This window comes from Schistocerca gregaria, chromosome 1 (genome assembly GCF_023897955.1).
Source record: "Schistocerca gregaria isolate iqSchGreg1 chromosome 1, iqSchGreg1.2, whole genome shotgun sequence".
Classification (NCBI taxonomy): Eukaryota; Metazoa; Arthropoda; class Insecta; order Orthoptera; family Acrididae; genus Schistocerca; species Schistocerca gregaria.
Window position 1 is genome coordinate 14,995,478 of NC_064920.1, and position 13,769 is coordinate 15,009,246.

General features: G+C 37.4%; 1 protein-coding gene across 3 annotated transcripts in view; it reads left to right on the plus strand.

Moving 5' to 3' along the window:
- The window catches only part of LOC126326728 (AH receptor-interacting protein), a 181,116-nt gene that overhangs the window by 131,305 nt on the left and 36,042 nt on the right, over positions 1-13,769 (plus strand). Inside the window, exon 6 of one of the 3 annotated variants that reach the window (XR_007560865.1) lies at positions 9,908-13,546. The exons of 1 other annotated variant lie outside the window; for it this stretch is intronic. Coding sequence is in view for 1 of the 2 variants with exons in the window: in XM_049995794.1 (XP_049851751.1) it covers positions 5,055-5,257 (203 nt within the window). In the remaining variant the exon portion in view is untranslated. One more of the 3 variants, XM_049995794.1, reaches the window with a different exon arrangement.

A 13,769-nucleotide genomic window follows, 5' to 3' on the forward strand; every position in this document is an offset into this window, starting at 1 on the left:
TGCCCTTGAATATCTGAAACTACCCTTTACAAATAGCTTCAGGTACATGAATATGTCACTCACATCACCAAAAGAAATAACTTCCGTAATAAAATCTTTAAAAACAAATCATTCTAGTTGTTACGATGAAATATCAACAAAGTTAATTAGGCATCTTCTTGTGAGTTTAGTACAATTCTGAGTTACTTGTGTAACCAGTCAATTATAACTGGGACATTTCCTGACTGGCTGAAATATGCAGATGTTAAGCCTCTATTCAAGAAAGGGGATAAAGAGATGCCATCAAACTACAGACCGATTTCACTTTTACCAGCATTCTCAAAAATTTTAGAAAAAGTAATCAAGAGGCAGCTTTTCAACCATCTGACCACAAATAACATATTATCAAGAACACAGTTTGGATTTCTGAAGGGTTCTGATATCGAAAAGGCTATTTACACCTACAGTGAAAATGTACTTAATTCATTAAATAACAAGTTACAAGCAGCAGGTATTTTCTGTGATTTGTCAAAGGCATTCGATTGTGTAAACCACAACATCCTTTTAAATAAATTAGAATTCTATGGTGTCACGGGCAGTGCTGCAAAATGGTTCAAGTCATACCTCGCTAACAGGAAACAAAGGGTGTCAGTGCAAGGGACTAGTGAATTAAGTCATCAGTCATCATCAGAATGGGATAAATAGTATGTTGAGTGTAGTTCTAGAAAGATCTGCTAATGATATTTTTATGGATATTAATAAATGGTTTAAAGCCAACGCACTGACATTAAACTTCGAGAAGACTCACTATATGCAATTCAGAACCTGTAAGAGCTTTCCACCCAGCATATGCATAAAGTACGAAGAAGAGCAGGTAGAAGAGGTTGACAGTCTTAAATTCCTGGGATTACAACTTGATAATAAATTCAGTTGGGAGGAGCACACCACAGAACTGGAGAAACGCCTTAACAAATCTGTATTTGCAATTCGAGTGTTAGCAGACATAGGCGACATAAAAGTGAAAAAGCTTGCATACTTTGCCTACTTTCATTCCATAATGTCATATGGTATAATATTTGGGGGTAACTCTTCAAGTCAAACAAAAGTTTTCAGAGTCCAAAAGCGTGTAATACGTATTATTTGTGGAGTAAACTCGTGGACGTCTTGTAGAAACCTCTTCAAAGAACTCGGTATACCAACTACTGCCTCTCAGTATATTTATTCCTTAATGAAATTTGTCCTAAATAATATATCTCTTTTTTCCAACAAACAGCTCAGTTCATACATACAATACCAGGAACAAAAATGATCTGCACAAGAACTTAAAAGCACTTACTTTAGTTGAAAAAGGGGTCCACTACTCAGGAACACTCATCTTCAATAATTTGCCAGCAAACATAAAAAATTTAGTTACAAATAGAGATCAGTTTAAAAGGAGCCTGAAATACTTACTAGTGGCCAACTCCTTCTACTCCATTGACAAATTTTTTAATAGAAACAAATGATGTGTTGTATATATTTATACTATTAGTATTGTTATTTCAGCTTTAAAAAAATAAAAATAAAAAAAGATGGCATGTTCCACATCCACGAGGATCTCGTCAACACGGATCTATGGAACGAAAAACTAATCTAATCTAATCTAATCACATTGGTTGAACATCATCTAAATATGTATTTCTAAGTTGTAGAGCAACATGAGCTGTAGGTATCCAAGCAAAGGAGCACATCACAAATAAAGATGTGGTGTCCTAATCCAGGGAAAGAATAAATATCTATGATTGCTAGAGCTAGGCGTTTTATGAATTTGACAGAGCACAAAGAATGTGATGCCCCTGATTAAGTTTGTAGGCAAGTGTAATCTGAATTTTTAAATTGTCTCGGTAATGTTAGGACTATTTACACTGATGACTCCAAGCAGAGACTGCTGAGATGAAAATCCGACAGTGTTCTCAACTCACCGTCAATAATCCAGAGCTTTACATCTTTAAGGCTGTGTTGCAAATGAGAGCAAATTAAGGCAGGAACTTCCTCTATGCCCAGACTCTTTCAGTACCCTTAAGAGTAGTTCGCAAATTTACCTGAAGAAAAAAATGGCACAGAATATACTTTTACATCATGGAGAGAAATAGATATGAAACGAGCAAACTGAAAGTGCAGACAAGAATATCGATTAGGAATACAGTGTGCTAGCACATCACACTTCAAAAAGAAAGCATATGCGTCGGGGCCACAAGCAAACATATTATGTTGGGTGTAACCCACTGCAAGGTCATGGTAAACATAATTCCAGAAACTCATGATGGAGAAAATGTTTATTTATAAGGGTAACAATAGGGCATACCCTATGATGTATGCCTGTCTCTTGCTGGGAGAAAAGTGCACCACAACTTGACTAGTTGTGTACTGTTTTGAGAAAAAAAGAATGGAAATTTGTTTTGCTTGTGTCCCACCATCTATTTTGAGAAACTATGAGTTGAATATACAAAACGTTTCATGTGTTTAACCTAACTGTTAGGTACGACCAGAATATTTTAATGGATTTCAGAGCAGTTTGCTAATCCATGCCTCTGTGATGAGCCAAACCAAGTTTCTAGTAACAATTTTTTTAGAATTATGGCTGTTTTTCTTTTTTGTTTAAAACAACACACAAGCTTTATATAGTTCCTGAAAGTATAATACATGAGGTTTATTCAAATGAATCTTGATCAGCGTATCTGCCTTTTGCCTTACACATAAGGTGGCACCACGTAACTGCGGGTATGGTGGCACCACCTATTGTTCGAGAGACTAACGCATGCACACCGTTTGACGTTGCATAGCACCAGTGAGGTTTCACGCTGAAGAGAAGGTGGTCACACGAGTTACCGTCCACTGCCGAACATGTAGGCGAGTAAGCAGGAACAACGAGGAGAGATTTGATTTTTGGCGGCAGAGGGAGTTGGAGGCTGTGAAATGTATCGACGGATGAAGGCTGTTGACGGTGAGTACAGGAGTCATTCAAATCTTGTGGAATGGTGCAAACGGTTTTTTGTGGGGCACGAAGCCCGCCCACACAAGGCCAATGCAGTGAAGAAGACATTGCAGCAGTTTTGGTGGGAAACGCTGGAGCATCCACTGCACAGTCCCGACCTTTCACTGTGTGACTTTCATGTGTTTGGACCTTTAAAACAAGCTATTCACTGACAGTGATTAGCAACGGACAATGAAGTGTGTGACTAGGTCCAGGCATGTATTGGCAGCAGCCTACTAGCTTCTACGAGGATTGACTCGATTGTCTAGTGTTGCAGTGGAATAAATGTGCCAACAGTTTTGGCGACTATTTTTGTCTGTGTGTACTGTGTATAGCTACATTTTTGAGTTAATAAAATCGTTACTGTGTTACTTTATACTAGTGATGGGGTTTCATTTGAATGCTCCTTATAATTGGATAGATAAAACAATCTACTCACCAAACAGTGGTAGGAGAAAACACACATCAAAGGTAAGCTTCCAGATGCAGTGGCTACTCCTCTTGGCAGACAGATTGTAGGGGAAGAAACAGGAATAACAGGAAATAACTGATGATGTTTAGGAAATGGGGAGAGTTGTGGAGAAGTCACCCAGAACCTCAAGTCATGGGAATTTGCCGGATGGGATGAGAAGGAAATAGTTAGCATGTTAAATGTGAACAGAAGTGCATAGCTGACATCAGTGAGGATGAACTTAACCTCAGCTTGAAGTATAAAGGTGGAAGATATGGTAATAAACAAGACAGATATTACTGACAAAACATTGTGCAAGAGTTAATAAGAGCGGAAAGCTAAGTATATTATACATGGTAGAGGTGTTAGGGGGGGAACGGGGAGGGGGGGGGGGGGTAGACAAGTCAGAAAATAATTAACATAAAATACAGCCAGCTGAGTTGTGAGACTTGACGACTACTTGTAATGAAAGTTCCCATTTGCTTAGTTCTGAGGATTTGCTCTCGGAGGGAAAAATCCATATGGCATGTGTGGTGAAATAGGGCTGAGATCATGAGTCATGACTATCATGTTGTAGAGCATGCTCTGTTACAGGATACTGTGCGTTGCCAGTATACACCCTCGGTCTATTTCTCTTCATCTTAACTGATAATGTGGTGTTAGTCATTCCAATGTAGAAGGCTGAGCATTGTTTACATAACAACTGGTACATGGTCCTTTCGCAGGTTGTTACAGCTGTTTTGCCAGGTACAGAGACTGTCATAGGTAGTGGTTGGAGAGTGCGTAGGGCAAATTTTACAGAGGGTCAGTCGCAGGGATGGAGGCCATTGGATAAGGAAATGGGTGCAGAAGCAGCATATGGTCCAGTCAGGATATTGCAGAGATTGAGAGGGAAAGGAAAAGCTGTTCTAAGATGAAATAGTTGATTAACATATTCAAGACCAGGCTAGTACTGAGTGGCAAGAAATGTACTCCCAGTTTTTCTGAAGGGATTAGCAAAATCAGGATTGAGTGTGATAACCTGGGAATTCAGCTTTTGAACTAGGGTGGTGGCATAATTACATCCATTGAAGGCTCAGGTTGGAATGGTGTACTGCTGTAAAGTGTCTGCATCTGAACAAATATGTTTGCCTTGAATGCCAAAGTGGTATGGGAGGGATCGTTTTATATGAAAAGGATGGCAACTGCAAAATGTAAATAGTTAGTGTGTTAAATGTGAACAGAAGTGCGTAGCTGACATCAGTGAGGATGAACTTAACATCAGGGAAACTTCCATATGGCAACCATGTCATCAAGGTATCTAAACAAACTCAGGGGCTGAATGCTTATGAATCCCAGGAAAGCCCCCTCCAATCGAGTTACTAGCATTTATTTGTGAAACTGTACATATCTCATATATCACATTATCTCACCACACTCAAATGATTTCAAAAACAATATGGCTACTTATGTCCCCAGATATAATGCATTTTAAACTCAGAACCATTCTATCTCATGTTCTAATTACAATAAAATAATTAGAGCCATCCTGTGTTTTCCATTGTTTGACTATTCTGTTGTTCTTTGTAGTAAATGTGAGGATTGTTGTTGGTTTTTTTTGTTTGTTTGTAGGGAATGTGAAAGCTTTATTTAGAAGAGCAAAAGCTAATGTTGGAGCATGGAAGCCTTTCGAAGCAAGAGCTGATTTTCAGAGAGTCATAGAATTAGATCCATCCTTAACTTCGACTGTGAGGAAAGAACTGAAGTTACTGGATGAATTGGAACGCATAAAGAATGAAGAAGACAGAGCAAAACTGAAAGGAAAGATATTTTAATGTATTCGTTTATTAATGTTTGACAATTAAGCTCATCCTACACTGTTTTTAAAATACTACTTCTACTGTTACAATATACAGTACTTTCAAAACATTACTGTGTTGGTAGGCCATTTAACTAATTCATTTTGCTTGATTTTCAAATCTGCCTTTGTCATGTGAAAGTTAGTGACACAAAAACATATGGTTTAATTTCAAGTAGAATGTACAGAATGACCATCAAAATAATAATACTGCCAACAATTTGTAGTCAGGTAGGGTTGCCTTAACTCAGTTATTTACAGCTTCATTCTCATGTTTAAATAAACTGAAAGAAATCTCTTCAGTAATCTCACTGTCACTGTTTTGTAGTTAAGAGGAACTCATTTAGCATATATTGGTGTTCACTGTTTCAAATTCTGAGCCAAAGTAGCAGCAAATTTGGGCTATATTGCTCATTATTGTCATTTTCATTAATAATGGGTATTTTTATACTCTTAGGCCAAAGAAACATCAGATATTAAGTAATTTTGGTAACAAAGGAAGCAAATATAGTGTTAGGCCAGGGAATAGGGATTTATTTCAAAGAGCATTTTATACTGAGCAAATTCTTAGGAAAACAAAAAATAAAAAAGTCGGTAGGCAGTCTTACATACAGCATGTACTAGAGACATGACTGCCACAAGTAAATGAAATAAAGGACTGTATAGAAATATTTAAACAGAAGAGTAGGAGATGCTCCTGAACCTACAGTGCAATGTATTGTCTAACTTGGGCTCTTGGAAATATCTTCTCGGAAAGTAGCTTCGGTGAAATTTCCTGTCTTCCAACACATGACTAGGAATGTATCAGTGTATCTTTCTTCTGCAGTCATTGCTGCCATTATTGACAAAAATGGAGCAGACATAGCTCCATTAATACAAGTCAAATTCAAGATGAACAGTGCCTGAATTGTAAGAAATGAAATATTCATTCCAGTGGGAAGTGTGTTCTGTGCCATGTTGTTGCAGAACTAGAGTAAGAAAGTAGTTCAAGAAAGGCAAAAACTAGTATTGAACTCTTGTCTTCGTCTGACCAGCAGTACAATGTACAATATCTCAGACAACTGTTACTGCAGTAAGAAAGCAGAAAAATGTATTGTGTGAGTCAAATAACTTACTATTATGTAATTTGAAGGTGATTTATTATCTAAGATACTAGAAGAGAGACATTAACGTGTAAATATGATTTGCTGGCACAGAATGATTTTTAAAAAAATGTATTTTCAAGCTCTACTCACAACCAGAAAAAAGCTTAAACATTTTCCTTGAAGCACACCTAAGAGCAATTGCAATCCTGATAACTCCACTCTATTCAACAAAAAGTGTGAAATGCATGAGAAAAACAGTGAAAAATGGTATTCTGTGAATGAAGTGCAATACTGTACACAACTAACTATGAACTTAATATTCATCTGTCTGTGATAGAAAATACGCAAGTCATCTAGATCAAAAGTGCACAGTGTACCACCCCATTAACACGAGAACTATGTATATCGATAATTCTGCATGTGTAAATGAATATTCATCGATATTGGAAGAACTGAGTACTGAAGACATATTTCTAAGCAAAGGTTATCACTATCGAAATAAATAAGTAATAAATCTACCAGGGAAGACATATAAAAAGTGCTGTCACCAGTCTCAATTCTCTTCAAAAAACCTTGTCCTCCCACACAGTAGCATGAAGGAAGTCTTAAGGCAGAGCCCATTTGTTTGGATTTGTGGATCTCTATGAGCAATTTTGGTACCCACTGAGGCAGAATTTTTGGTAGCATAATGTATCCGTGACCCCCTCATACAAAACTATTAAAGATATTTGCAGGAATTGGTCAGGCAAGTTCAGAGATGGTGTCACCTGTTCCATCAATTTTTGTTTGTTCTCTCACTTTAAAAAAAATTGGATCCATTGCCACACAACATTGTCACTCATAAAGTCCCCGTCATATAAAATAAACAACTGATGATGAATGTATGATGCTGAAAAGTTTTGCACTGAAATAAACCTTATTACTGCTCGCTTTTTGTGGGATATTTTTATTATGATACTCATGTTTTGAGGTCATAACAACTGAATGTGCAAAAGAATAAGGTTCATACTTCCACAGCTAGAATCGGAGAACCTACAGATGTGACAATGGCTGCGCTCTACACACAAATTGTAGCATCATGCTGGAATGGTGGTTACTTTCCTAACCATCTGCATACTTAAAGATGTAAGTCTGAATTAGGTATGACATGCAAGATGCGGCCTCCATCTTAATTATAGAAACTCAAAATTGATAATATTAAATATATGCAGTTACGAGAAAAACAGTAAAGAGGAACAACATAATAAACCTGTGACACCACTATCATAATAAAGTTGATAATCAGGAAAACTAAGGAAATGGACCAGCTCTCTATTAGAACACTTATGTGTAATGTTTTTGAACAATAATGTGCAGTCTCTTTAGAATGCAGTTATTAAACTTAAGTATTGACTTCAAAACTTAAACTGCAGTGTGCTTTCAGTAATGAACACTGACTTTAGCAATGCAGAACCAAAATTACGTATACCATTTGGTTATGAATTGCCCACCCAGTACTGTGTCAAAAAAATATTATGAACCTAATCTATGAAGTCATAGATGTAAGTGAACTGTGCATAGAGACAAAATTTGAAGCTGCGGCCATAATGTTGCCAAAATGTTGCTTCGGTATACTGCCACCCAATTCACAATGAAGGCTTGTTCTTTTAGTTGCTGCAGAGACTAACACACTTGCTACTTAAACACAAATAGGGACGTGAGATTTAAAAATAGAGATTTAAAAATAGAAATGTTCACCATTTCATAAATATATAAAGATCTATTAACATCTATTGCATAAATGACAATCCCACAAGGCAGGCAGCATGCCTAGATAATATAATACATATTTTTTATTTAAATGACTATACATTGTGTGATCACAAGAGGCTTAGACAAACTCTAGCAAGTAAAGTAACTGAAATTTGCAGTGTACATAGACAAATTAAAAGACCAGTTAATGACTCAAATCAAACAATTGAAAATCCAGGATGGAATGTAACAATACCAGAGCAGGAAAGTTGCTACTCACCATATAGCGGAGATGCTGAGTCGCTATAGGCACAATAAAACAATCCACACAATTAAAGCTTTTGGCCATTAAGACCTTTGTAAGCAGTACACACACACACACACACACACACACACACACACACACACACACACACACACACACACACACACACAACTTGCACACACGTCAGCAGTCTCGGAGAGTTGAGACCACACTGCGAACAGCAGCACCAGTACATGATGGGAATGGCGACTGGGTGGGGGTAAGGAGGAGGCTGGGGCGGTGAGGGGGAGGGGTAGTATGGTGGGAGTGGTGGAAAGGGAAGTGTTGCAGTTTAGACGGAGTGTGGGAGAGAAGCTGCAGAGGGGGGAGAGGGTAAGCAGCGTAAAGGAGAGAAATAAAAGAAATTAAAAGACTGGGTGTGGTGGTGAAATGACGGCTGTGTAGTGCTGGAATGGGAACGAAGGTTGAGGCCAGGAGGGTTACAGGCACGTAGGATGTATTGCAGGGAAAGTTCCCATCTGCGCAATTCAGGAAAGCTGGTGCTGGTGAGAAGCATCCATATAGCACAGGTGATGAAGAAGTTATTAAGGTGAGGGATATCATGTTTGGCAGAGTGTTCAGCAACTGGATGGTCCACTTGTTTCTTGGCCACAGTTTGTCTGTGGCCGTTCATGTGGACAGGCAGCTTGTTGGTTGTCATGCCTACATAGAATGCAGCACAGTGGTTGCAGCTTAGCTTGTAAATCACATGACTGGTTTCACAGGTAGCCCTGTGTTTGATGGGATAGGTGATGTTAGTGACTGGACTGGAGTAGGTGGTGATAGATGGATGTATGCACGGGTCTTGCATCTAGGTCTATTAGAGGGGTATGAGCCATGAGGTAAGGGATTGAGGGTTGTGTAATGATAGACAATCATATTGTGTAAGCTCGGTGGACAGCGGAATACCATGGTAGGAGGGGTGGGAAGGATAGTGGGCAGGACATTTCTCATTTCAGGGCATGACGAGAGGTAATCTAAACCCTGGCGGAGAATGTAATTTAGTTAATAACATATGTGGCTGCTTTCACAAGTGGCTCTGCATTTGCGTGTAAATATTATTTGGAACCTTTTACACTTAAATTACCTTAATCCATGCAGAATCACTCTTAAAAACCTGTTATCAATATTATTTCACATTAAATGTTTAAATTTTGTTGTTGAAAATCAGGATGTCAGCATTTGTTTGGAAATTTGATTGTTTTTGATTGAAAAATAGCAATAGAAGTCTGTTTTTGGAATGAATGTGTCTAGAGCTTTTAATCAAAAATGTACATTGTCATACAATTTGATCATTACTGCTAAATAACAATTAGAAGGGCTAGTATGAAAATGTTACACTTGAAATAGGATGCACACTCTTAAGAATACAGATGAAGTATAACTAAATTTTGTATTAAGTTTTAATGAAAAGGCATAAATAATAGTTCTTAAAATGAAAAAAAAACTGAAAAATTTAAAACATAGGTTTAATTTCTAACTAGTAATTAACTATTCATTTCCACAGGCACAATCTCCACTTGGTCAGCAAAACCCTGGATTACTGAGGCATTCACACTCATCACAATTTTCATTGCTACGAGGGGTTTTCTTGTGCTGTTAAGTACTTCCTTGAATCACTTCACTTTTTTATGTCTCACCAAGCTGTACCAAAATGATTTTGAAGAAGTTTATTCACTCTGTAGTTGGCCTTCTTTCACAGTGATTCTGAGACCAATCTCTCCGTGTTGTACATCATGTAAATATTTTCCTTTATTTATTATTGGCTTTGCTGTATCAGTTTCCAAGTGATATTGAAGATCACCTTGGGAAAGAATGTTCCCATTTCCAGTTTTATGCATAATGATTCCCTTGCACTGAGAGATCTTGAAGTGCAACTGTGCAGCTGACTTTACTGACTCTTGAGCTGCAAGTTTCCAGTTTAATGGTTTCCTGTCCTGCTCTACCACCTTCAGTGTGGTATTCCGCAGCACTTAAAATGATTTTTGGTCTTTTTACACCTTTTCTCAACCATTCCAAAAACATGGTCAGCAGGAAAGAAGGAATGACCAGTAATGGGAAAAACTAGTTTCATTTTTGTGATACCAGTGGGTGCATGATAAGCAGTGACTTTCCGCACGTAGTAAGAACATTAATGTTCTCGTTTAGGCTGGTGCACCCATCAGCAGCAAATCATTGCATTCTTATAATGTGCCATGTGGAGACAATTCAGCTCATTAAAAATAACTGATACAACTTCATTAGGTGATTTCTTTCACTGATCTGTAGTCCAAGTGTATATTGTAACATATCAGGGTTCAGGCAATCACTTGACAAACCTTCCGTGCAGACAGATGGTAGCAATACAATTGCCCACTGTAACACACAGATTGGTCACTAAGTTTTGGAAAAACAAGATTTCTATCAACAGTCATAATAAATCAAGAAACATTTATCATCTTTAATATTAAAGTCTTGAAAAAAGCATTAATTGTTTTCTCTCTCTCCAGTTGCTTCTTCCTATCAGTGTCTTCCTTAACCTCCTCTATTTTGACATTGAGTTGCAGGCAAGTGCCACAGTCATCTACAGTAAGTCTGGAAAATCCTATGTTGAATTTACTGCTAAAGATTTTGTAAAAGAAAGTCCATCTGCCCTTCTGAAACTTTCTCTTCATTGTTGGCTTTGAAAAGTTTTCCAATACTTACATCAGATGAAAGATAAATCCTATCAGTCTTCCCCCTGCTATAATGACTTTTGCAACCTTGCAGACTTTTCATAAATGATCTTACAGCTTCTCGCTTTTTCTCATACTTTTCCACCTTGTAATCTCTGCAAGTCTCAACAGGCACTTGAGCATGGCCAGTTTTGAATCTTGTAAACAAATCTATGCTTAGTAATTTTGAGGACTTTTAGAAAAGTATCTCAGCAGATAAATTGCAAGTTACCAGCTTCGTTTCAAATGGTATACTCATATGGAAAACCCTTAAGTTTCCATCTGCATCCTGAATTCACCTCACTAGGAGTGTAAGCTCTCGCATACTTCAAGACAGATTTCATTTTTAAATAGTTTAATTAATTAATTAATTAAACTGAATGTTTACACAGGAACAAGCCAAAATGATCTCCTAGAACCATACACATCAAAATGAAGCATAAAAGTAGCTGCCGTGACAGTTTTAACTGGTCATATTATGAATTCCAGATATCTGATAGATTTATAATCAAGTGTTCACCTTTGGTTGAAACTTCACTGTCACATGTTCACCTTTTGTTTGAACTGCTGCTGTTTAATGTTCATTTCTTTATATTTATGTCTGAATTTGCGCAGATCTACTTCAGAGTACACTCTGTTGCAGAAGGAAAATTCATTCAGGATGCAATAAAAATAGTTTTATTTTTGTTCCAGCCTTGCCCCCCCCCCCCCCCCCCTTTTCTTTCCCTTCACTGGTCTGATGTAGTCTTATCACCATTACTGAAATTAGGGCATTGAGAAGTATCTACACAAAACTGTGTTTTTAAACTATCTATTTCTATGACAAATAGAATGTTTATTTGAAGACACCATGATCACCAAGGTAATATATTATCAGAACATTTACTCTGCCAAACACAATACTTAAGATTTGTATGTCATACCAGACATGATATAAATATAGAACATTCCCCAATTATTAAGAATAAATGTTGCAAGATAACTAAGTATTCATGTGTGAATTTAAAATGATAAACATAATGTTGTTCCTTAATAAATTGACAAAAAAATGATGCATTAGAGGATTGATTTTCTTATACCAATGCTTTTTACTATTTAGTGAGAAAAATATATCTAAAAACAAAGATGATATGACTTACCAAACGAAAGTGCTGGCAGGTTGATACACACACAAAATTCAAGCTTTCGCAACCAATGTTTGTGTGTGTGTGTGTGTGTGTGTGTGTGTGTGTGTGTTTGTACCTGTCCTTTTTTCCCCCTAAGATAAGTCAGTCCACTCCTGTGATTGGAATGACTCCTTACCCTCTCCTTACCCTCACATCCTTTCGTCTTTCCCTCTCCTTCCCTCTTTCCTGATGAAGCAACCGTTGGTTGCAAAAGCTTGAATTTTGTGTGTGTGTTTTTGTTTGTTTGTTTGTCCATCAACCTGCCAGTGCTTTCGTTTGCTAAGTCACATCATCTTTGTTTTTAGATATATTTTTCCCACGTGGAATATTTCCCTCTATTATATTTATATTACTATTTAGTGAGTGGTTCTACCACTGGCACTAATGTCTTGAGTAGTTCAGCTGGATGCTTGTTGGATAATTCTCTCTGTTATGCTTAACCTACGTTAACCACAAATCTAAGCAAGGTGGAAACATTATCTCGATTCATTAAATAAGTTTAACTTAGTGATCTGCTAGTACATAATGTCTTAAAGTTAAATTAACTTCCAAGCTCGTATTACTATAATACTCCCCATGTAGTTGAGATGTTGAGTGATTGATAGGCACATAAATAATCTGGAAGTGTGTGTGTGTGTGTGTGTGTGTGTGTGTGTGTGTGTGTGTGTGTGTGTGTGTGTCTTTGTCTTTATGTCTTTGCTAGCTAGTTCTTAACTACTCTAAAAAAGGATGTTGCCTGAAAGTTTATTAATGTTTTCAGCCTTGTTTATATGCGTCAGTTATGTAATGAGTTGTTACTGTTGCTCCATTCATTATTTATATTGCACTAAGAACTTACCGCTATCATATTTATATGTGGATATGGTTACAATATTTTGTAATTTATTGTATTGTGAAGAAACAGTAACTTTTTAAAATATTTTATCTTACTATAGTGAGATATTCTTGTGATATAGATAAATAAATAAAATTATGTTGAAAGTATTGTGTGTTGTTCAACTATGGAATTCAAACCACAGTTACCTACACCAAACTGTATTTTTAAACTGCCCATTTCTGGCCAAATAGAATTTTCAATTGAACATGCTATGATCACACTGTAATATATTATCAGAATAATATTCACCGTATAGTGGAGATGCTGAGTTGCAAATAGGTGCAACTAAAAGACACTCAAAATTAAAGCTTTCAGCCATTAAGGCCTTCTTCAACAATAGACGAGCCGCATGTGGTAGCCAAGCAGTCTGAGGCGTCTTATCACAGTCCACGCAGCTTCCACCGTCGAAGGTATGAGTCCTCCCTCGGGCGTGTGTGTGTGTGTGTGTGTGTGTGTGTGTGTGTGTGTGTGTGTGTGTCGTCCGTAGCATAAGTTAGTTTAAGTAGTGGGTAAGTTTAGGGATCGATGACCTCAGCAGTTTGGTTCCATAATACCTTACTACAAATTTCCAACCACAGATTACAGAAGCGCGCGTGGCCCCCCCCCCCCCCCACCCCACCCCACACACACACA